Source organism: Nuphar pumila, chromosome 13, assembly GCF_984573655.1.
Source record: "Nuphar pumila chromosome 13, dmNupPumi1.hap1.1, whole genome shotgun sequence".
NCBI classification, from domain to species: Eukaryota; Viridiplantae; Streptophyta; class Magnoliopsida; order Nymphaeales; family Nymphaeaceae; genus Nuphar; species Nuphar pumila.
This window is the reverse complement of record NC_143261.1, coordinates 17,584,465-17,607,615: the sequence shown is the minus strand read 5'-3', so window position 1 is coordinate 17,607,615 and position 23,151 is coordinate 17,584,465. Positions and strand designations below refer to the sequence as shown.

Here is a 23,151-nt window from a genome sequence, read left to right as displayed (position 1 = left end):
ACGCATTAATGTCTTAATTTAATGGTTCTTATTCACTGAAAAGGCCATGGAGATCGTCTCTATATGGTCGTATCTACAATACATTCAAGGGAAATATTTGAAAAGAAATTAACTACTAGAGTACCTTAATAGTGCCAAGGTGCGTACCATACATGGAGAACATGTTCGCTACACTCAATTGTGCTATACTCTCTAGCAGTAACCCCCGGTTTGTTCACATTTTTATGATCTTATTGTGGACAAAGTCCTATAGTTTTTTTTTATGACCAAGCCAAGTCCTATAGATATGATTTACATGGTTTATTTAATGAAAACCCATATTTTAGGTTGTTCTATTGTATTGCATAGGTAGGTTTTTAAGAGTTTCAACAATCAATTGTCCGTAATGTGCCAAGGTTTTAAAATTTAAAGAAACGTAATTTATGACAAAACCATGAAATTCAAGGTATGGTCCTTAGTACATGAACAATGTGTGATCTATGGCATTAGACTGATCATATGAAGTTCACACCTACAATTATCTACTAGAGAATATTGCACAATCAAGTACAAGCCTATATATACAGCCTTTGGTGATAATACGCACACCACAAATTGAGTATATCTCATTGCTCATGCATTTATGAGTGAATAGTATATCTTCACGATTGGATTTATCATGGTCCAATTACTTTGTGATATGTTTTAACTTAATAAATACTGGAAAAAGATGTTATTAACCCGGGATTTTAACACAATTCCGTACTTTGATCGCAACTTGCGAATTGTGTTGATCGTGACCAATTCAGAATTGAAAATATAATAAACATAACCACTTCAAGATTGTGGATTTTTTTTTATGGTTTTGCCCTTTACTTATATGGTTGCCCGTGTGGCAAGCAGAGTGATTGTGATGTTGAAATGAAAGCACTGGATCAAACCCTGCTGGTGCACATGTGTGTTCATAGCTTTCAGAGGTGGGCCACATAAAGCAAGTTGGTTGTGGCACCCCACCTGGGGTTTTCTTCGCTTTGGCGAGGGCAACATAAAAGAAAACTTATGTAAAACTTGAAATTTTTTGAAAATTATAGAAATAAAAAAGGTAGTTTTTCTTCAAAATGGATAGGATAATATGATATTATTTCGAATAAATTGGATCTAAATGGATCTTGGATCCAAATAAAGTCATATTGAATCCAATATGTGGATTTGGATATAACAAGTGGATTTGGATCTCAGGTGGATCTGAAACCCAATTGAAGTTTAATTGGATTTTTAATAGATCCAAAATATTATGTAACCCAACCTAGATTCGAAATCCAGTTGAAGAGTTTTAGGAGATTTAAAGTATTATGTGATCCAACCCAAATCCGAGATCCGTCATAAAACCCATATACACATAAATAAATTAATGTAGGCAAAAAACTATAATGAAAAGTGAAGTGGTGTGGTGAAGAGGTTTATTACCTCTCTAAGAAATGACTTTAGTTCAAATCCCACCCCACACGATTTTGGTACGAAGGTGTTATATTTTTTTTTTGAAAAAAAATATCACTCCTATATATATATACAAATAAATTAATGAAGACTTTAATTGCAAGATGTAAAACCTGAAATTTTTTAAAAATTATAAAGAAAAAAAATTATTCTGATAGAATAATATGATATTATTTTGAATAAATTGAATTCAAATGGCTCTTGGATCCAAATAAAGTCATATCAAATCCAATATATAGATTTGAATATAATAAGTGGATTTGGATCCTGGGTAGATCTGAAACTCAGTTAGAGTTTGATTGGATTTTTAATAGATCCAAAATATTGTGTGACCCAACAAAGATTCAAAATCCAGTTAGGGAGTTTTTAGGATATCCAAAATATTATGCAATCCAACCCAAATTTGAGATCCGTCAGAAAACTAATATGCATATAAATAAATTAATGCAGACATAAACTATAGCAAAAAGTGAAGTGGAGTTGTAAAGATATTCATTGTCTCTTTGAAAAATGACTTGATTTCAAATCTCACCATACATAGTTTTGGTAAGAAGGTGCTACATTTATTTTTTGATAAAAACTATAACTCCTATATACATACAAATAAATGAATGGAGACTTTAATTGCAACGAAAATAACATAGTGTTGTGGAGAGGTTTGTTGTCTTTTTGTGAGGTAATTTGAGTTCAAATCTCACTATATACATAGTTTTTGAAGTGGCGTACTAAAATTCAATTACTTAAAAAAATGTGTGCAGTGAAATTTGAATTCAAGTTACTTCACAAAAAGGCAATGAACCTCTCCACAACACTCATGTTCATTATAATTAAAGTATCTATTAATTTGTTTGTATGTATATAGGAGTTATAGTTTTTATTAAAAATAAAATATAACAGCTTCTTACCAAAACTATGTGTGGTGGTAATTATACTTAGGTCATTTTTCAAAGAGGCAACGAACCTCTCCACAATACCACTTCACTTTTCATTGTAGTTTATGTCTGCATTAATTTATTTATATGTATATGGTTTTTTGACGGATCTTAGATTTGGGTTAGATCGCATAATACTTTGGATCTCCTAAAACTCCTCAACTGGATTTTGAATCTTAGTTGGGTTACAAAATATTTTAGATCTATTAAAATTCAATAAAAGTCTAACTGGGTTTCAGATTCACCCGGGATCCAAATCCATATATTGAATTTGATATGACCTTATTTGGATCCAATTTATTCAAAATAATATCATATTATCCTATCCATTCTGAAGAAAATTTCTCTTTTATTTATTTTCAAAATTTTCCTATTAAATATAGTATAATTTTTAAATTGGTACCTACGTTTTTGATGTAATTGAAGAATGCATCTATGTTTTGAAATTTTGTAAAAAAGGCACATAAACTTTGTTACGGTCAACCAAAAAACTGATGGATAGTCTTGGTATTAATTTTATAAAAATATCTTAAATATGGCCCTTAAATTTGTATTAATCACTTTTAATTTCTCACTTCTCCTCCAAACTTAGAGCTTTTTTCCCTATAAGTTGAACAGATTTATTATAGAACGAGGACGATGGTGATCCAAATACCAATGCATATTTAAGGACAACAAAAAAAAGAAATTGAGAGAAGAATATATCATATCAAAATCAACCAAAACCATAGGCCTAGCAAACCCATTTCACCATTTAGATCAAGAGTATATTATAATTGTTGAAGGGTAATGAAATTATTATTTTTGTACTAACCCAATATAGGTTAGTAATAATTGATTTTATTTGATTTTTTTTATTTTTATACAAATAAACCAAATATCGCTGCCTTTTTAAAGTTTTTTTAATAGGCAAGCTTGGGTTAGGGGAGCCTTTTTTGAAAGTTTAAACAAATTAGATGCATCTTTTTGTTTATGCCAAAAAGCTTAGATGCCATTTAATTATATGTTAAAGAGGATGAAAACTAACCCATATTGTACTAAAGCATAGTTATGAAAAAGTTTTTTCACACCTAAACCTAAAATAATGTTGGATGGATAACGTGGCTTGCAATTAGGGATGCACAATGACCCAAGCTAGCTCAGGTTTGACTAGTTTAAGCTCGGCTTGAACTCGTTTGAAAAATAAATGACTCGAGTTTAACTAGGTTTCAGGCTAAGAGCACATAAACTAGCCGAGCTTGAACTGGCAGTCCAGCTCGAATAAGCTCGGTAAGCCCGATTAAGCTTGGTTTACATTGTTATATAAAAAAATTAGATTTATATATCTATGTATTTTGTTCATATTCATAATGCAAAGGTCATACCTTAGTGGATAATTCACTTGTCATCTTTGTAAGACGCATGAGTTCAAATCCAACGGTTTGAGTCTCTTTCAAAAAGGCATTTTACACAATTTAAGAATATTTTTAAATAACAAATTTTCAGCTCAAGTTGAGCCAGTCCAAGGGCTTGAACCCGACTCTGACTCGTGTGCATCCTTACTTGCAATAAATGGACCATTTGCTTAAGCCCATATGTTTTGTTCAATCTACTTGAAGATACACAAATAGGTGAGAGAGGTAGTATCTCATGTGGTAAGCAGGGTCCTGTGCCAAGCTGAAGGCCCAGGTTCGAATCCCTCTGCCACATGGGGCTTAAAAGATATCTGGTAGGGTCTACCTAACCCTAGCTTGCCTTTCAAAAAAAAAATGTAAAATACTTAACACAAACGGCAATATCAAACTGGAATTGCCTTTACATAATTTCCAGTGATATCATCAAGTAAGGAGATTAACTGAAATTACTCCAGTTAATAATTTAAATGAAATTTGTTTTTTAGGGAATTGCCTTCCAGAAAAGTGAAGTAAAAATAACAAAGTAAAACCACCGGAGGGGTTGCCGGCATGGCCAGCAGGGTGATTGTGAGTGTGCTGAGATGAAGGTACCGGATCAAACCTCACTTGAGTATGAGTTTGGCCGTAGCTTTCAAAGGTGGTCCATGCAAGTTAGGATGGTCTTGGGGTCTCAGTCGGGGTTTTCTTCACTTTGGCTAGGGTTCCTTGTCTTTAAAAAAGAAAAACAAAGTAAAAAAAAAAATGTAGTATGAATGAAAACATTTATGGTTTGAAAATCTACACCAAAGTCGTTGTATAAGAAACAGGGAGGGTCTGGATTTAAATATATCCCAATTTGTGTTTGACCAGACCTAAATCATCTAACACCAATTAAACCGACTCAACCCTAATTTAGCCGAAAGGGGATCAATGTAAAACGTCAACAAACAGAAGTGGGGATGACTGTTCTGTTCGGTAGGACCAAGCAAAACAAAAACAGGTGTAGTTTTTGTATTGGAGTTTTACGATAACCTTGTAAAACCCCATTTTACATGATCCACTCATTTGACTGCCCCAAGAGAGCCCGCCCAGTAGTTCGTGCGTATAAAAGTCCAAACTCCAAACACCAAGGGCGCCACACACCCCATTCGGACTCTCCTCTCCCCGCCATGGCCTCCATGGAAGTGGACACCGAGTTGCAGACCCCTACCCTACAAAGGAAACAAGCCATTTATCAATCTAAGGTAACCTTCCTCCTTGTTTTCTGCCGTTTTGATGCATACCCATCTCGGATTTCTTCTTCTTTCTCTTCTTTGTCCGCTTTTTCCGTCCAAAAAAGGTCGGTATTCAGGTTTTCCTGCGTTCAAATGATCTTATAGGACGAGAGATTTGTGTTGGGGGCGCCAAACTACAAGGGTCAGCAGTATAGCCAACTGTATTTCGCTCGGCTGCATGTTCTGAGGGAGCTACTTCGTTCCCTTGCCAGTAAATGGAAACCCCATTTGCCAGGTTTCCCATTTTTCTCTTTCCCCATGTTGGCATTTGTTTGGTTTTTATTGCGTGGTTCATTCGGATACTTGTTCTTTTATGAAGACAGTGATGGGATTTTGATGATTTGGGGTATTGGGGATTAAACATTTATCGGAATTTATGCAAGTTTGGCTGCTTCGATTGCTAAAGAAATTGCATTGGAATATGTGGTTTTACGAATGTTCCTTTTTCTGAATTCCATAGTTGGTGAAATTCCAAGATCTTGAGATGGCTCTTTTCTATATGTGCCTCCCTCCAGACATGTGTGATATGTCATTGTGGAGTGGCTGTTATCTGTGGTGTCTCATCTGTTGACTTTTAACAGTGAGCGCGTTTAAAATGCATAGGAATCAAGGGGGGTGTCCTTGCTTATGTTCCTCTCAGTTTTCTGTTATGATGTTTCTTTTTAGCTTGTGTTATTCTTTTATTCATCAAGCTGTATTTCGGACCTGCAACGGATATTTATAACAAGTGACAGCATTAACCAGGGTCCAGCCCATATACGACGTTAATCCACCAGGCCCCATGTGCATCATGATTGAATATATTTGGGCACCACATTTGACCTTATTGTCACTGCTGTCCATAAGATCTCACTTGGACCCATTTTAGGTGGATTTACCATACGTTCAACTGTTCATTATCAACTTCACTATATTGGAATATTTAAGTCCCATAATTTTTTTGAATTCCTTCTTTTCAGTCTGCTTTCAAGGAAAGCAGCTAATCCTTCAACGTAGTTTCAACAAAAAGACAAAATCACCAGAGGGTATTGAGCCCTGCAATTTATAGTGAGCCAATTCTTCTGGTAAGGTCATCAACCCAACAAAGTCTGCCTTTAGGATAGTTAGCGCATCTAGTGTACAATATTATTAGAAATTGTTAACCCTTATAGTACATATGCAATCTTTTATATATTATGTTAGTGTTTGTGATATGCTGTGCTGGTTGTGATTCCTCTCTGTGTTGACATGTTATTATTTCTTTCAATGTTGAGTTTCTTGGGTAAAAGATCTCATATTAATGATAAGTGATTTGAATGTAAACCAGTTTGCATAATAGGCTCTTCTAACAAATTCATTATTATCTTTTGTTTTATTTATGTTTCCATGTCAGCTAATTTCATGGAGTATTTATCATATGAGTGCAAAGTCATTTATACTTATTTATCATTGCCTCTAATGATAAGGGCTGATGCCAAACATATAAGAGAGTTGAGAATATATCTTGGCCACGTAGTGCTTCTATTATTGCATCAAATTCTTGTGGTATAAGTCTGGGTGCCCTTAAGCATTGACAAATTCTGATCACAATAAATTCTTGGTTTATTAATCACATAAATAATACTCTTCCCTTGAAATTTGTTAAACTTCTCTTACCAAAATTCTGAAATCATCTGCTTTATGCTCCTCTTCATTGTGATGCAGTTCAGAATGTTTTGGGGCTTGAAGAAGGCAGAGAGTGCATCATCATTGGCACCCTATACAAGCAAATGAAGCTTAAACCATCTGTTCTTGATGAATACTCAAAGGAGGTTATTTGTGATTACCGAGTTATGATTAAGTTAATCCACTTTTTGTTTTCTCTAAGTTGGATGATGAGACTGGTATATATTTGAATATTTTTGCAGAGATCATCTGTCCCTCTTGTGAAACCTCACAATTTCATGCATCCAGATGACCATCTAGTATTGGAAGATGAAAGGGGCAGAGTTAAACTTGCTGGAAGTGTGCTTTCCCCATCGGAGTTTGTGACAGGTATACATGCTATGGATATAGGTTTTCCAAAGGCTACTAATTAAAATGCTTTTGATTTTGTTTAAGTGATTTAAATTAACCTTTTGATCTGGTGCCTTATTCCTGGTGCTAGGTGTTGTAGTGGCTCTTCATGGCAAGGAAACTAGTGATGGTGCCTTTTTGGTTGAAGACATACTGGAAGCTGGGCTACCACCACTAATCAAAGTGCCACTTGAGTCAAGTAATCTTACTAAATGCTGGCTGTTCTTGACACCTATCCAGTATCATTACATTCAAAACTTCCCTTTCCCTCCTTCCTATATGCTTATTACACTCAGTCTCCATGAGTGCTTCTTGTTTAGAAAAAAACTCTAGCTCTTAAGTTTTTATCTGGATAAGATATTGACAACAACTCAACCAATTTGCAATCTTGTAGGAGCACCTACTAATAAGAAAGTGTCTTAGATCATTTTCCCTTATACAAACTCAGTGAACTTTGGGTTGCATTGTAGGAGAAGACAAGTATGTGGTTTTTGTGTCAGGATTGAGTGTGGGAAGCAGCTTGTCTAATCCTCTCCAGTACCAACTTCTTGTGGATCATTTGACTGGGCATTTAGGAGGCGAAAAGGTTTGACATGTTCATTCTTTTGCATTATTCCTTCTCTATTACATTATCATACAAAACAGGTTTCTGAGACAATCATCAAATAGGAACAAAGCATGACATCACAGATTGTACGTGTGGTGATTGCTGGAAATTCTGTTGAACTTCAACAGGGCCTCCTTGCAGGTCAGGTAATCCACGGTTTTTTTTAATCTTTTTAATTACTATTCTGTAGTTGCTGGGTATGCTATGACTCTTGGTTTACAGCTGCAAACCAGCAACTAAAAGATGCCACCTTTAGCAAAACAATTTTCTTTTCTCTCTCGTATGAACCACATATGCATGAAAGAATACTTATTTTCTTCTAGACTGCCTGTTAGTAATGTATTAAGTGTCATGTTTCCTTGTATGTATACAGATAATACACACATTGATCTTAGTTGTTCTAGAATTTAAATATGTTTCTTTTATTATTCCTTATTTTCTCTATGTTTGAAAAACTGTTCTTGCTTTTCCTTGCACTTTTCCAAAAAGAAAAAAAAGGAAAAATCTCTTCCTTTCCCTCTTCCCAATGTGTCAGCCAAGTTTTAGTATGGCTCAGTAGAGTCCTAAATACACATGGAATAGAGCTAAGAGAAGCACAAGAGAGTCGCTGGGGCTAGCTCCAACAGCTCTCAAACTAGTCAACAATATGTTGACTAGTTTATGGGGCTAGCTCCAACGGCTCTCAAACTAGTCAACAATATGTTGACTAATTTAAGTCTAGTTCAAATGGAACTAGATACTAAAAAAAAAAAATGAAAAAATAAAGAAAGAAAAAAATATATTATATATATACACTTTTTAACACTCTCCCTCAAACTTACGGTACAATGACTGAAAGTTTGTCTAAGAGGAAATGAAATCTAGTAGTGGCGAGAGGTTTAGTGAAGAAATCTGCTAATTGATATTCTGAGGTAACGTAAGGCAGATCAATAGTTCTATGTAAATACTCTTCTCTGACGTAGTGACAATCCATTTCAATATGTTTAGTGCGTTCATGAGACGTCCGGTTGCTGGCTATGTATATTGCACTCTTGTTGTCACAACACATGCGTGATGCTTTTGTCACTTCAATTCCCATATCAGCCAACAGTCTTCTGAGTCGGACTACCTCTATGGTTGTGGTTGCCATAACTCGGTATTTAGCTTTTGTTGACGAAAGATAAACCTTTTGTTGCTTCTTACACTACCACGAAATTAAGGATTCTCCTAAGAAAACACAAAAACCAATGGTTTAGTGTTTGTTATTGGGATCACCTCCCAATTAGCACTAATATAAGCAATTAAATCTAATGAAGATGAAGTAGACAAGAAAAGGCCTCGAGAAAGAGAATTTAATGTATCTAATAATATGCAAAACTGCTCCCAAGTGAACAGAAATGAGAGCATGCTGAAATTGACTAGTTGATTGTACAACGTGTGCTATATCAGGTCGAGTGATTGAGAGATAAGAAAGTGCTCCAATAAGCTATATGTAAAGAGTGGGATCTTCAAAAGATTCTCCATCATCAATTCACATTTTGGTGTTGACAACCTCAGGAGTATCAACTCTCTTATTATCTGTGATTCCAGACCTGGATACAACATCAAAAGCAAATTTAGATTGAGATAATATATGCTCTCTAGGGGAATAAGCAACTTCAATTCATAAAAAATATCTTAATAAACCCAGATCAATCATTTCAAAATGATTGTTAAGAAGTTTTTTAATGTTTTCAACTCCCTGTTTGTCTCCTCCGGCAATGATCATATCCTCTATATAAAGAAGGAGAATAATCATACCTGCATCAGAAATCTTAACAAACAAAGCAGTGTCGATCAAACAAGATCTAAATCCAGTATCGACCATAACATGATTAAATCTGTCATACCAGGATTTTGGTGTATGTTTAAAACCATAAAGAGCTTTATTTAAACAAAGAGTTTGACCCTTAGGAATACTTATACCAAGTGGTGCTTCCATATAGACTTCTTCAACGAGGTTTTCATTAAGAAAGACATTTTCGACATCCATTTGAAATATAGGTCATTTTCTAATAGAGGCTAAGGCTACTAAAGTCCTAATTGTTGTCATCTTGGCAACCTGAGCAAAAGCTTCTTCGTAATCTATGTCATACTCTTGAAAGTATTCCTTAGCAACTAATATGACTTTATATCTTTGAAGAGTTGCATCACTCTTGGTTTTAACCTTGTATATCCAGTTACATCCTATATGTTTCTTTTCTTGTGGAATGTTTTGAATAGTTCAAGTATTAGTTTTTTCTAAGGCTTCTAATTCTAATCTCATGGCTTCTACCCATTCAAAATGTTCTTTGGCTTGAGCATAGGTTGAAGGTTCTATGTATGAGTGTATTAATGCAATGAATGCCCTATAGTTTGAAGAAAATGATTCGTAGGATATAAATTTAGCGGGAGGTTTAGATTCTCGAACTTCCAGATGATTTTTTGCTTTGCGTTTCAGAATATTTTTCTAGTGCACATGGAAAATTGAAATCCTTACGCCTGGAGTATTGTAAATAATTGGTGTCTTTCTGGGTTTGCTCTTCATTAAATACATTGTCAAGGTGTTGTTCTGAATCTATCATATCTTGACCATCATCTGGGTCACATTCATAATCACAATTATCATGCTTTGAAGTTAAATCTAATAGAAAGGAATACTCAGTTACTTCCTTAGCATTTTCAAAATAAAAAAAAACTTTCATTTTTCAAAAAAGATACATTTCTTGAAACATACAATTTTTTATTTTTAGGGTCAAAACATCTATAACCTTTTTTATTATCTGCATAACCTAAAAAGGCACATGGGATAGCACGGGGAGAAAGTTTATCATTTCTGTTAGTTAAGACAAAACATTTGCATCCAAAAACTCTTAATTTGGAGTAATCAGGAGATAATTTAACAAGTTTTTTTATTGAAGTTATGTTTTTTAATGAGAAAGATGACATTCTGTTAACAAGATAGGTGTTATTTAAGGCTGCTTTAACCCAAAATTCTTTTGGTACTTGGTTTGCTATTAATATGGTCCTAGTACTTTCTATAATATGTCTGTGTTTTCGTTCGATCAAACCATTTTGTTGTAGTGTGTGAGGACAATATCTTTGGTATGTGATACAATGTAAATTGAGATAATCTTTAAATTCTTTTGATAAAAATTATCTCCCTGAATCGGTACGAAAAATGAAAATATCATTTTAAAATTTGTTTTTGACTATTTTGTAAAATGTTTGAAAGTGTGAGAAAACTTCAGATTTATGTTTAAGGAAGTAAATCTATGTATACCTAGAGAAATCATCAACAAAAATCACATAATATGTGTAGCAACCTACCGGTGCAGGACCCCAAACATCTGAATGTATTAACTCAAGTGGCCTAGAGGAAACAAAAGTTCTGTCATGAAATGATAATCTTTTCATTTTACCAAAAATACAAAATTTTCCTAAACTTAAAAAATTTTGGATTTTGGATATGTGAGGATGACCAAGCCTTTTATGCCATAAATCAAAATCCAATTTCGAACATTATAACAAACAGTATCCTTGGGTAATTCCAAAAAATCCATATAGTAGAGACTTTCTTCTTTATGGCCTTCCCTAATTAGCTTATCTGATTGGTGATCTTGTACCCAACAATCATAAAAATAGAAGGAGATATTACATCTATGATCATATATTTGAGAAACAGATAAAAGATATAAATTTAACTTGGGAATATATCTAACTTTTGAAATAAAAAAATTTGTTGAAATTTTGAAACTTTTCGAAATTACCTATTCCTTTTATTTTAAGAGATGTACCATCAGTCGTGAAAACATTTAGCACACTTGAGTAATTATAACATTCGATCAAAATACCACTATTTGGGTCATATGAAAAAACACTAGAGTCAAGAAGCCAAGAAGATTTACCAGGATCGGCAAAGGATGAAACTGCGGCTCCAGTTTAGGCTATAGTTGATGAAGATGAAGATGCTCCTTTGAGAAGAAGTTAAAATATTTTCATTAGTTGTGCCATAGATATAGGAGCATCTTGATTGCTTGGATCTTTTTACTCTTGTAATGAGCCAACCGAAGTCACTTTCTTATCATCCCTTTTTCTTAATTTGGGGGCATGGAGGCTTATAATGTCCTGGTTCATGACAATGGTGGCAAACCACTTTCCTTTTGCCATAATCATTGCCTTGTCTTTCAAAATTCGGTGGTCTATAGGTACGCATGAAATTCCATGGTCTAGATACGGCTAGAACGGAATCATTTTCATTTTTTGAAGTATGCTTCTTTAGCTTATTCTCCTCCATAGTTAATTCCTCAATAGTATCAACAATAGAGGGAACTTTTCCTCTATCTAGAAGAGTTGATTTGGTGGTTTCAAATTCCAACATCAAATCATTTACAAATTGGTAAAAGTGCTCAATGTCAAGTTGCTTTTGGTGAAGCTCGATATCTTCGGGGCAATGCCATTTTGGCTTAAGAAGAGTCAATTCTTCCCAAAGTTCAGACAACTCGTTAGAGTATTCTCTGATACTCTTAGTCGCCTTAGGTCATAGTTTGTACCTTGTCTTGCAAATTGCACACGTGTAATATCTTTAAGGGAATAAATATTTTCAAGGTATTCCCAAACTTTATTGGCATGCTAAAATTTTGCAAGACTTGAGCATTTTTTTATATCTACACTGTTAATTAGTCAAGGCATGATCTTGACATGACCCATTATCTATTCTTTCCATTTTTTCTCATATGTAGCTAAGGCTTTACTCTTCTCTAATTCCGTGAGAGGTACTTCTTTCTCATTTTTCGTTTTTGTGAGGATTAGTTTTGGTTCTGGATCAGAGCCATGTGCTAACCCCACAACCTTTTTTCCTAAATGTGATGCTTCATAATTGAATCTCACATTACATAATTAGTATCATTTAATTTTATGGGCATGACGATGAATTTATTATTGTCATCCATTCTTACAAGTGCGAAAAAGAGAGGAAAAAGAACGTGAGAGAAAGAGAGAGAAAAAATAAAATGGGAGAAAAAACAATAACACAATCATGGTTTCATGATCTTTGAGGGGTGTCAACGATCACACGAGCCAACGAATCACTCTTTTCTCCAGTTATGCAAGCATAAGGACACTTGAATCACGAACGGAGAAAGAGTCTTCTTCTTGCTTCAAAGGTACGGAAAATGAGACAACAACTTTAAAAAAAACTCCAAGAGCTTCCAAGCTCTGATACCATGTAATGAAATACCAGCCATCAACAAAAACACAAATATTGACAACAAGTGCCTATAAAAGACACATTAACGAAAACCCACAAAAGGGCACAAAAATAAAATGAATAATCTTTATTAACTTCACGTAAAATGCTTAAAAAGCATTAATACAATTGGAGGGGGATAACCCTTATTTATACACATGAATGAGCTCTTGGAATTGAGCCAAGAGAAGCACAAGAGAGTCATTGGGGCTAGTCCAACGGCTCTATTTGTAGCCGTTGGACTAGCTCCAACGGCTCTCAAACTAGTCAACAATATGTTGACTAGTTTAAGTCTAGTTCAAATGGAACTAGATACTAAAAAGAAAAATAAATAAAATGAAAAAAATAAAGAAATATATATATCAGAGTTACCAGAAACTTCTTAGATAGGTGGGAAGCTCGCTTCCCAAAAATGCGTTTCCGAGGCACGATACTCCTCGCTTCTAAAACTTGATGAGAACCTCGATTCCCCCACGCTTCTCCTATGCTTTCCACATGCTTCATCTATTCTTCTTATATGTTCTCTTACTCAACTTTTCATGTTTTTTTATGTGTTTTCTCTCTCTCTTCTTCCATGTGCTTTCTCTATATTGGTAGTCATCATTTTTAGATTTTGTTAAAAATTTAATTCTTACACAAAAAAATTTATGAAATTTAATATCAGTCACTTTTATTTTAGTTTTTATTTGTGTTTTATTTTGATTCCCATTCAATTATTATATTTATTTTTTTATTCCCTGCTTCCCGCTTCCTATACATTTTAAAATACATCCCATCTCGCTTCCCCTTCCCATATCGTTTCCTGCTTCCGCTTCCTATTTTGGCAACCTTGATATATACACTTTTTAACACACACACACACTTGTGGGTGAATGTGGACGTATGTTTGGAGAGAGAAAGGAGCTGTGGGGGGAGGCAGCTGGTACATTCTATACATTTCTTAGTAATTGAGCTTGATTGTAACTAATCATATTTCTCCATTGAAATTGTTTATAGCTTTAACGGCACAGCATTTTTGATAAAGGGAAGAAAGAAAATGATTACCCCATTTATTTCTGATTGTTCATGTGGCAGGCCTTAGCTCCAAAGGATCAAAACAGGCTTTATGAGCCAATCAAAGAGCTTGATCTTCTATTAACTCAGGTTCTTTCCCGCTCTTATCCCAGTGAATGTCATTGTTGAAATATGTGCAATTTAGTGAACTTTCTCTTGAACAAATTGACTTAAAAATCCTTGATTGGTAGAATCCTTAGAGGTACAGATCCTACAGCTCACCTTTGACATAAAAATTCAGCTTCTTTTTCAATGAGTTCTGGAAGTGTGCATGGAGGTTCCATCATCATATAAAATACAAAGTATTTTACTCATCCTTTAGAGATGAGTTTTGCTGTTCTTCATAATTGGGAAATTTTGGATTTGTTAGCTGGTTGTCTTGTTTATACTGCATTATGTCCATAACAAGTGTTGAAGGGCTCAGTTACCCAACCCTCATTAAGTGGTTGGGGCTTTGGCGGCTTTACCAAGCCCTGATTCAATGTGACCTAGCTGACCAGTTCTGCACTGTAAAGCAACCCAATCAAGTTTTTCACTTAGTCAATCTCAAATTAGCATAATTTTATTGTATGCAAGTCAATCTCAAATAACTAAGGCCATAACCTTTTATTGTCCCTTAACTTTGATCCAGACTCCTTTTTCCCCCTCTCTTTGCTTGCAGCTTGCATCATCTATTCCTGTGGATATTATGCCAGGGGCGAGTGATCCAGCAAACTTCTCCTTGCCTCAGCAGGTTGGTGCTGACTCTTTTCTTTCATATTAGACAATGTTGCAGCCAACTAACTAATATTTTTATCATCTTTTCTTTGCCAGCCTTTGCATAAATTTCTTTTCTCAGGAGCATCCTCTTTTAACACCTTCCTGTCTTGTACAAACCCTCACAGTTTCATACTTGATGATGTTCGGTAAGTTCATTCTTGCCCTTTATGAAGCAATTTCCGTCTATATATGATTCACTAAAAAGTTACCAGCAACTTTCAGATTTCTTGGGACATCTGGTCAGAACATAGATGATCTTGAGAAATACTCTGATGCAAGAGAGAAATTGGATTTTTTGGAGCGGAATTTGAGGTGGAGGCATTTAGCACCAACTGCTCCAGACACTCTTGGTAAATGCTTTTCTTGTACTTGTGTCCTTTGATTTTCTTCATATTTTTATTTTACCTTGGGAAAAGTTCAGTGCTCTTTGATATGTGTTTCAGGATCTTCTTCTGTAATGCAATCTCATATATTCAATCATGTGGCTACCATTGCAACAATCCTAGAATAAAGAAAAGAAAACATGAAAGGCATTTTTAATTTATTGCACAAAATTCTTATATTTTGAACTTTTGCACTTTTTTTCACCAGTATTTTGAGCTAGCTGCAGTCTAAGATTCTATAGGAAATTTGGCTAAATAATACCCGCTTACAGTCCCACATTGAGAAATTGGGAAATATTTCTGTTACTGATACTTTTCTGGTACTAATATCAATAGAATTGTAGATAATCAAATATAAGCGAAGAGTTTTCCTTGCATAAGATTTTCAATGTGTCTAGTTGGTCTAATTGATTTCTTAACTCTGTAGGATGCTATCCATTCACCAATGGGGATCCATTTGTCATTGAAAGCTGCCCTCATGTTTATTTTGTGGGTAACCAAAGTAGATATGACAGCCGTATATTAAAAGGTACTTTTTTCTCTAATTGTATGTATAGAATGAATCCTAACTATACAGATTGTTTCAGGCAGTTTTCATATGAAAGTGCCACTCTGGCACTCCCTTCCCACCATGGCTGAAACAAATGCCCTAGCATTAGTACAGGAAAAGTCCATGCTGTCTCAAGTGGGCCCCAGCGTTTCCCACCTCCCTCATTTCACATTTAAATCCCTTCACACCTCCCACCATGTGAAAGGATTTTCATGGTAAAGCCAGCATGGCAGGTTTCATGGGAAAGTGTGCTCCCTTCCATGGGAACAAAACAAGCGGGTCCTAAAGTTTGTCTGATCTGAAAATGTGTGCGATTCTGATAACTCATGTGCTGATAAAAAATGATATTTAATATTGAATACTGTTAGTATTCAATGAGCACACATGGGCATGTCTGAGACTCAGAATGGATGCTTAATGTAAGAGGGATGCATCTCAAATGAGCATTTTGATATGATTTATTTGTCTATTTTTGTTATAGGCTCCGAGGGGCAGGTGGTTAGATTGATATGCATTCCAAGATTTTGTGAGACTGGCATAGCTGTTCTGGTATGTTTTTTTACCACGAAGTTTTCTTTAAATTGAGAATTGGCAGAATTTTTGAGTCAGTTAAGTTCTGGCCCTGGCCCTGGCCGCACCATTGGAGAGCCATGTTTGAGTTGATTAAAGTCGTATTTTTCCAGTAAATTTAGTTTTGCCAACTCTTTAAGCATGACTTTTTGCTATTATTCCTATTTGACCCTTTCTCTCTATGATGTGCTACAATAAAATGGCCCAGAAGACATGATTGCTCTTGTATTTCTCCTTGTAGACTGGGGATTGGTTGCAATGCACATTAAGCATTTGCTGTACTTGTTCCTCATCTCACCCTATTTTATTTTTATCTGCTGGTCTCATTGTCTTGTCACACCTTCATGTAATTGCTTTCAATAGCATATCCTTTTAGTCTCAAACAGACAAGAACTTCCAAAAATTCATGGTCCCAAGTAAATTAGGGGCCATTCTTTTACTGGTATGCTGCCACTAATCTATTTATAAAACTAGGCCTTTCATTTGCTAACAGTTTTCATGTATTTTTTCCTTTTTTTCTCTTTTAATGCAGTTAAACATAAGGGATCTTGAATGTTATCCTCTTCAGGTTGTCTGTGACATAGCTTGACATGTGAACTCAAGGTAGTTGCAGTTTCTTTATCTTAGGGTTCAACATTGGGCTTTTGGAAAATGTTTCAACTGAATTGGTATTAATATCTGAGCCATTGCTATATTTTGTTTCCATTGTTTCAGAATGCTGCCTTTGTTGTAAATTATGTTGTTTCTCTATCTACATAAGTGTGAACTCTCTCTCTCTCTCTCTCTCTCTCTCTCTCTCTCTCTCTCTCTCTCTCTCTCTCTCTCTCTCTACGCACCTGATTATCTGTTCACCAAAATGTGCCTGGGGAATAGTTGGGAACATTTCCTTCTAAGATCAATAACTAGTGATAAGGTTCTACCCTATGTCACGGGAACATGCCACGTGACACACTATGGCACATACAAAAAATATTTTTGGTTTTGTAATCATTTTTAATAGTTTTAATGATATTTTCAATAATAATATATATTTATAATAAAATATCACAATATACTTGTTATCAAATAAAAAAAATTCATGCTCAAATGTCCTAGTTTTCAGGATAAAAAAAAGCATATGTCGAGTCTCTTGTGACATAGGTTATTAGGTTCTACCATATATAACACGGACACATCAGACAAAGGTTCCAACTGCTTGGGATTTTAGTATCTGAAAGTGTAAGGCTCAGTCTATAAAATTTGAATTTCTGACTTAGAAATTTAATTTCTTGCCTATTTGAACATGAAAATTTATTATTGTAATATCAAGATTCTCATGTGAGACTTGTCTTATTTTTCGAAAATTTTCCTTTCTAAAATTTTATTTCTTTAAAAAATTCCACGATGGTTTCTTTCTCTCTTTTTTTTCTTTTTGAGAAAAATGGAATTCTCAAGTAACCGTGTTATCATGGTATTGATTCAAACTATCAAGCCATTTTGATGCCATGGATTGTGAATATGGATCCAACCTAATTCCAGAACCAGCTTCATGGATGCCCAATGTGGGGTGTTTGGAGAAATGACATTGTCTTCGGGCTTGCTAATGCTTCTACCATGTTTCTCTGAAACATTTTTTTTTTCTGACTAATTCTGTTAGGATTGCCAATATTCAGCCTGTTAATCATAGAAGTTCTTGCTATAGATCTTTGATGGAAGGTGGAAGCTGTCACAAGAATTTGAGAGGATCACATACGGAATCAAGAAATTGGAATATAACTGTGAGGTCCTAACATTGTTGGAATCTTAAAAACCGAGATTTCAGGAACTATTGATTCAGTGTGTATCTGGAACTTGCCTTAAAACTTTTGATTGGTTACCTGTGGTATAGTCGGAACATTTCAAATATGGCCGGGTTATAGATTATAGGCATATGAATCTAAATATTGGGAAACGATTTGATGTCCAAATCTGAATTTGAGCCAAATTCTAAATGTGAATGCTGAACTAGATAAAAGAGGGCAGATCTATGTTAAAAGTATCGTTTTCTGGAATATCTCAGAAACAAATAAAGTAGAGATTTTCAAATAGTTTGCTTTTCCTGAGAAAATTTGGCGAATCTCTTGCAAAATTTTAGCAAGAAATTTAAACGTTTTCAAACTCTTAGGACTTTGTAGAGATGTTCTCCGATTCGAGTCTAAGCCCTAATATACTATATCCAATTAGAACTGATTCGGTTGTGCCTATTAAACAAAAAAAGAGAAAAATTAAAACAGTTACATCCCAAGCCCCCTTTACGGACAAATTTTGTTTTGGTTTAAACTATTTGGGAAGAGCAGCCTCAACCTATTGATGAGCTTACGGAGAGAGGGTGTGATCAATGGTTGAATGCCGTCGATCTTGGAGGAGATCCATGGATACTTAGACCAACGGGGCTCGGCAGCGTGGTTGGTAGGAGCTATCAGTGCACGTCTCCTTGTGGTGGGATTTTGCAGGTTCAAACCCCAGTGGTACGTTGAATAATAAATGGTTGGGTCTGCCTAACCTCAGCTTGCCTTTCAAAAAAAAAAGGCAATGTGGAGTTTGGATTTGGCTCTTCAAAACTTGGGTCCTTTTGGGGGTTTCCCATAAAGATGGGTTATGGGTCCCCATTTGAAATGCAGTCCAAAAGATGGGATCCAAACAATGTTTAGTATTGGCTGATATGTATCGTATCAGCAGAAAAATTGATACAATACTAACCTGAATTGGCTATTTTTTAACAAATGTAAAAAATACTTAAAATAATTTTTTAATATTGTTTTAATGTTTTAACACGTGTCACGTTCTGATTGATACAAAATAATTTTTTATTATTTTTTAGCCGATTCAGAACGATTTACTTGAGAATAGGTATGGCCAATTCACCTGAATCGTTGGCCAAACCATTCAGGGCCGATACTGACAACAATGGATCCAAACGAAAATGGTCATAAAAGTCACATGACTCGCATCAAACTTTTTGTCTATTTTTCTCACCATACATGGGCTCAGTTATTGGAATTTAGTGTAAAGGATGGATCTTTGTTTGGAATTTTACCGTATCGAGGCTCACCCGGAGACCATTCATGATTGTTTATGGTGAGTTCCCTGCCTTGAGGAAAGGAAGGAATGGCTGCAACCACGATGACCTCCTTCTCACTGCCCACCCGCTTTGGCTTGCCCCTTGCACGGTCCAAATACAGAACCGAAGCTCCAGCAATTTCACGCTTGCCCTCTCCAGGAATACTTCCCCATTTCCTCCTTAGCTTTAGGTAACCTCTCTCTCTCTCTCTCTCTCTCTCTCTCTCACACACACACACACACACACACACGGTGATTAACCCACCTAGACAACCACCACTCTGAATCTGAAACTTCCCCATTGGTGCAATTGGTTCTCTATAACCCAACAATTGGGAATGCCCATTGGCTTATCCTATGATGCCATTGTAGCTTTGCTTTGTCTTTCATCCTCTTCCACTCCCTTTATTAAAGCGGATTTCATCCCAAGTCTTGCATGTTGGTACCAATAGGCAACTTGGGTTCTGAATTCTGGTACAGGAATATACCAATTTTCTTATAATTGGTGTCAGCCAACAAACCCACCTCTCCGTTTTCCAGTGCAGGATTGATCTCCATTCTCCAAGATGTAGGCTTTAGAAGTTAGGAACACAAAAGCATCTCATCCTTCGGTTCTGCACATGCAATGCCAATGCTGAATCTGTTCCATTTTCCTGTATGCAGAGTTCTCCCTATCAGCACAACAAGGCCAAGACGAGGTGCAACCGTGGTAGCATTTGCATCGGACACGGACCCTCAAAGAGAAAGCATTCCGTCTGAAAAGGAAGGAAAAGCAGCAACGGCAGACAGCGGCGGTAGCGGCCCTCCAGTCTTGACCATCTTGGCGGGGGTGGTGGTGTTCCTGCTGTTCCTGTGGCTTGTGGGATCTCTGGCATTGTGGATTTTAAATTTGTTTATTAGATGAACTGTTGTGCATTGAACCACCAACAATCCTTTTGCGTGATAAGGGAAATTGTGTTATGTCAGATGCGTTCACATGAAAGAATATGACTAGTTTTTTCACGAGGAAGGGGGAAACCACCCCTGGGATCAAAAAGACCTAATCGCCCTGGCTAAGCCTGCTGTACTTACGGTCGCTTTTCCGATGGTGTAAACCTGTGGCACACCCCCTGCCCCAAGAGAAAGAATATGCTTAGTTGTAACTTGCAACTAAACAAAGCAGTAAGAAAATCCGTTCTGCATAGACGCTGCTAGAAGAGCATTTGCATGCTTCAAAACTTGCATAAGAATCTTCCAAAACAAATCTATGTTATCGAGACAATAATCATTCTTTCAATTGCCAAAAAGGTTGCTAAGATGCATCCATCATAAACAATATCGCTGGCATGGGACAAACGATTGCAATTACGTTAAAGGGAAATACATCTGGCATTCAGAAACCTCCAAAATCCAATAAAATGAAGCAACAAAAAAGGATGTACAATAATAAGACTGTAGGAACTGCCTTAAGATGCTCTAGTTCTTAGACAATTTCCTTGGAAATAATGGCAAGAAGGTGCTTTGCGGTCCGCGTCGCTTCTGAAATGTTCTTCAGAGGGTGGGTGATCTCCCCCGCAAATGCCATGAACAACTGCAGGCATTCTGAAAATTAGGAAAAAGATTGTCAGCTAGTTCAGTAGTAAAGCTATGTTAATGCGTTAAAACAATGTTAAGAGAACACACGCACAAAACGATGATAATCATACGATGGTACGCTTACTTTTGTTTGGATGAATCTAGCTATCAAATGTGGGATCCAACAGTACAGGTGTTTCTTGTGATTCATTTACCATGTTAGTAGGTTTAATCATCTCCAACACATCATAAGATTCAATTTTTAAGATGCTGAAGAATCAATCACATAATTCATGAAGATAGGACGATTTAAAAATGGCCCAAAACATATTATAAAAAAAAGAATTATAAAAAAAGCCCAAAACATCAAGCTGGCATCATTTTTAACACATGAAATTAGTAAATACATCATGCAATACATGATCCAAAGATTAAGTTTTGTTTTTGGAGATCAGATCTATGTAAATCCAGCAAACCACCATAAGTTACGGTGGTTGTACCATAATAGACTCTCTCTCTCTCTCTCTCTCTCTCTCTCTCTCTCTCTCTCTCTCTCTCTCTCTCTCACACACACACACACACACACACACATGACATTATGTAGGATGCAACGCGTGCCGCTGATCGCGGGCGTGTTGTTTTTTTGCATTCTGGACATTTAGTGGCAGTCCAGGACTGTCGCTAAATGTCCAAAAACCAAAAAAAAGCATGAATCGGATGCACTGGGCGTGTCCGGCCATGTCCGACACCCATGATGTCCAACGTTATGGGTTTTCATATAATATATGATGTGAGAGAGAGACAGGCCAATTTATTTGATCTTGAAATATATGATGCCAAAACTCCGTAGATCACAAATTAAGGTGATTTCTTCACTAAATGACATGAAAAGCAAAAAAACAAAATTGTTTCTACCAGTATTTAGCTAGTGCAATCCATAATCCATTAACCAGGAAACTACAAAAGATTAATGTTAGAGCCAACATGAAGATAAATTAGCTTACGTGAATCATCAATGAAGTTCAGCAACGATAGGGAAGCAAGTGCCCGACAGACCAACTGATCGTTGTTCACCAGGCACTCTTTCAAGGGAGGTACCAAAATTGAGAAAACTGATGGCTTCATTTGAGCATCTGAAAGCGAAGCAAGTGCACAACTAAGCCATGTGACAAAGACGAGACATGCCCTCACCAATTCAGGAACTCCACAGGCCAAACACTTGGAGAAAGATTCCCAGAGCAGCTTCTTCCCATTAACCAGAAACATGGATCCCATACTTTCAAGCCATTCTTGTCTCGCTTTTTTTTCTTGTTCCTGGATAACACAAAAAGGTTCAGGCATAAGAACCAAACCCTACAGCTGATGCTGATTGACAGAAAAAACCTATGATGATAAGGGGTTTATTTTGTGTCCATGACCATGAATTGGCAGATTGCCGTTTCTGATGCAGAACCCTCTCATGTAAAGAACAGAGACAGTGTACATGTGTGTGTCACGTGCTTGCATGTATACTGCATACATGGCTCAAGTTCTTATGGCCTATGATAGAGCAGAGGCCCAAGAACAGTATTGTTTTGAATTACAAAATCAAAATATTGGCAGTATCAACTTTTTTCAAAAATTATTATTATTTAACCATATCTTACAAAATCCAAAGGCCCTGTCAGTATCATCAGGGAGCGAAAATGAATTAAATAACTGTAACATAATTTCCTTTAGTCCTAAAGTGAAAAACAATAGTGATGTAAGCAAGAAAAGACGAAGCATCATCCTCCTACGTGTTAAGTCACCACTTGGAAGTCCATGAAGATGTCAAATAAAAATGTACATATGCATTCCGCATTTCTTGCAGGAACCTGGTCCAGAAAACCTAAAAGATTTGGCATCAGTCCAAATTTTTGGATCATGGAATATACAAGTTTGGTAATCATGTACTCTTTGGTGAATAATTCAATTTTAGAAATTTGGGAAGTGGAAGCAAGCTTTCCATCACGAAATAAAATTGAGTGACAAGGAGTCACTCCAGACTATGTAAAGAGATAACAAATAAAGGAAGGGGAGATAAAAAAAAAGAGACTAATAGCCAGCATGTCTTATTTACACCCTTGTTTAAAAAAAAAAAACAAAATTTGAAAGGTCGCATGTGAAATATGCATTTTAATCACGGCTATGCCCAAACCAGTGGAAATTTCAATGATGTGTGAAACATGGATTTTATTGACCTTTCAAGACCATTGGTTCTCTAGGCGTACCCTTGTAGGAC

General features: G+C 35.9%; 1 protein-coding gene across 3 annotated transcripts; it reads left to right on the top strand.

Annotated features, from left to right (window-relative positions):
- Nucleotides 1–4,916: 4,916 nt before the first annotated feature.
- Nucleotides 4,917–18,479, top strand: POLD2 (DNA polymerase delta small subunit). Of its 3 annotated transcripts, XM_089985648.1 has the most exons (15): nucleotides 4,917–5,025; nucleotides 5,161–5,290; nucleotides 6,739–6,845; nucleotides 6,942–7,068; nucleotides 7,181–7,288; nucleotides 7,560–7,675; nucleotides 7,759–7,842; nucleotides 14,016–14,084; nucleotides 14,656–14,727; nucleotides 14,808–14,899; nucleotides 14,976–15,103; nucleotides 15,564–15,665; nucleotides 16,168–16,235; nucleotides 16,789–16,859; nucleotides 17,909–18,479. In XM_089985648.1, exons 1-14 carry the CDS (start codon nucleotides 4,951–4,953, stop codon nucleotides 16,843–16,845), a joined length of 1,335 nt encoding a protein of 444 aa, XP_089841774.1. In that variant the 5' UTR covers nucleotides 4,917–4,950; the 3' UTR covers nucleotides 16,846–16,859; nucleotides 17,909–18,479. The 3 variants fall into 3 exon arrangements, with proteins under 3 accessions (XP_089841774.1, XP_089841773.1, XP_089841775.1); XM_089985647.1 differs by lacking the exon at nucleotides 17,909–18,479 and having other exon boundaries at nucleotides 16,789–17,006; XM_089985649.1 differs by lacking the exons at nucleotides 5,161–5,290; nucleotides 17,909–18,479 and having other exon boundaries at nucleotides 4,937–5,025; nucleotides 16,789–17,006.
- The last annotated feature ends 4,672 nt before the right edge of the window (nucleotides 18,480–23,151 follow it).

Coding starts and splice junctions, on each gene's coding strand:
- POLD2 (XM_089985648.1), top strand. CDS start 4,951: ATGGCCTCCATGGAAGTGGACACCGAGTTGCAGACCCCTACCCTACAA. Junction 5,026..5,160: donor AAGCCATTTATCAATCTAAG/GTAACCTTCCTC, acceptor ATGATCTTATAG/GACGAGAGATTTGTGTTGGG. Junction 5,291..6,738: donor ATGGAAACCCCATTTGCCAG/GTTTCCCATTTT, acceptor ATTGTGATGCAG/TTCAGAATGTTTTGGGGCTT.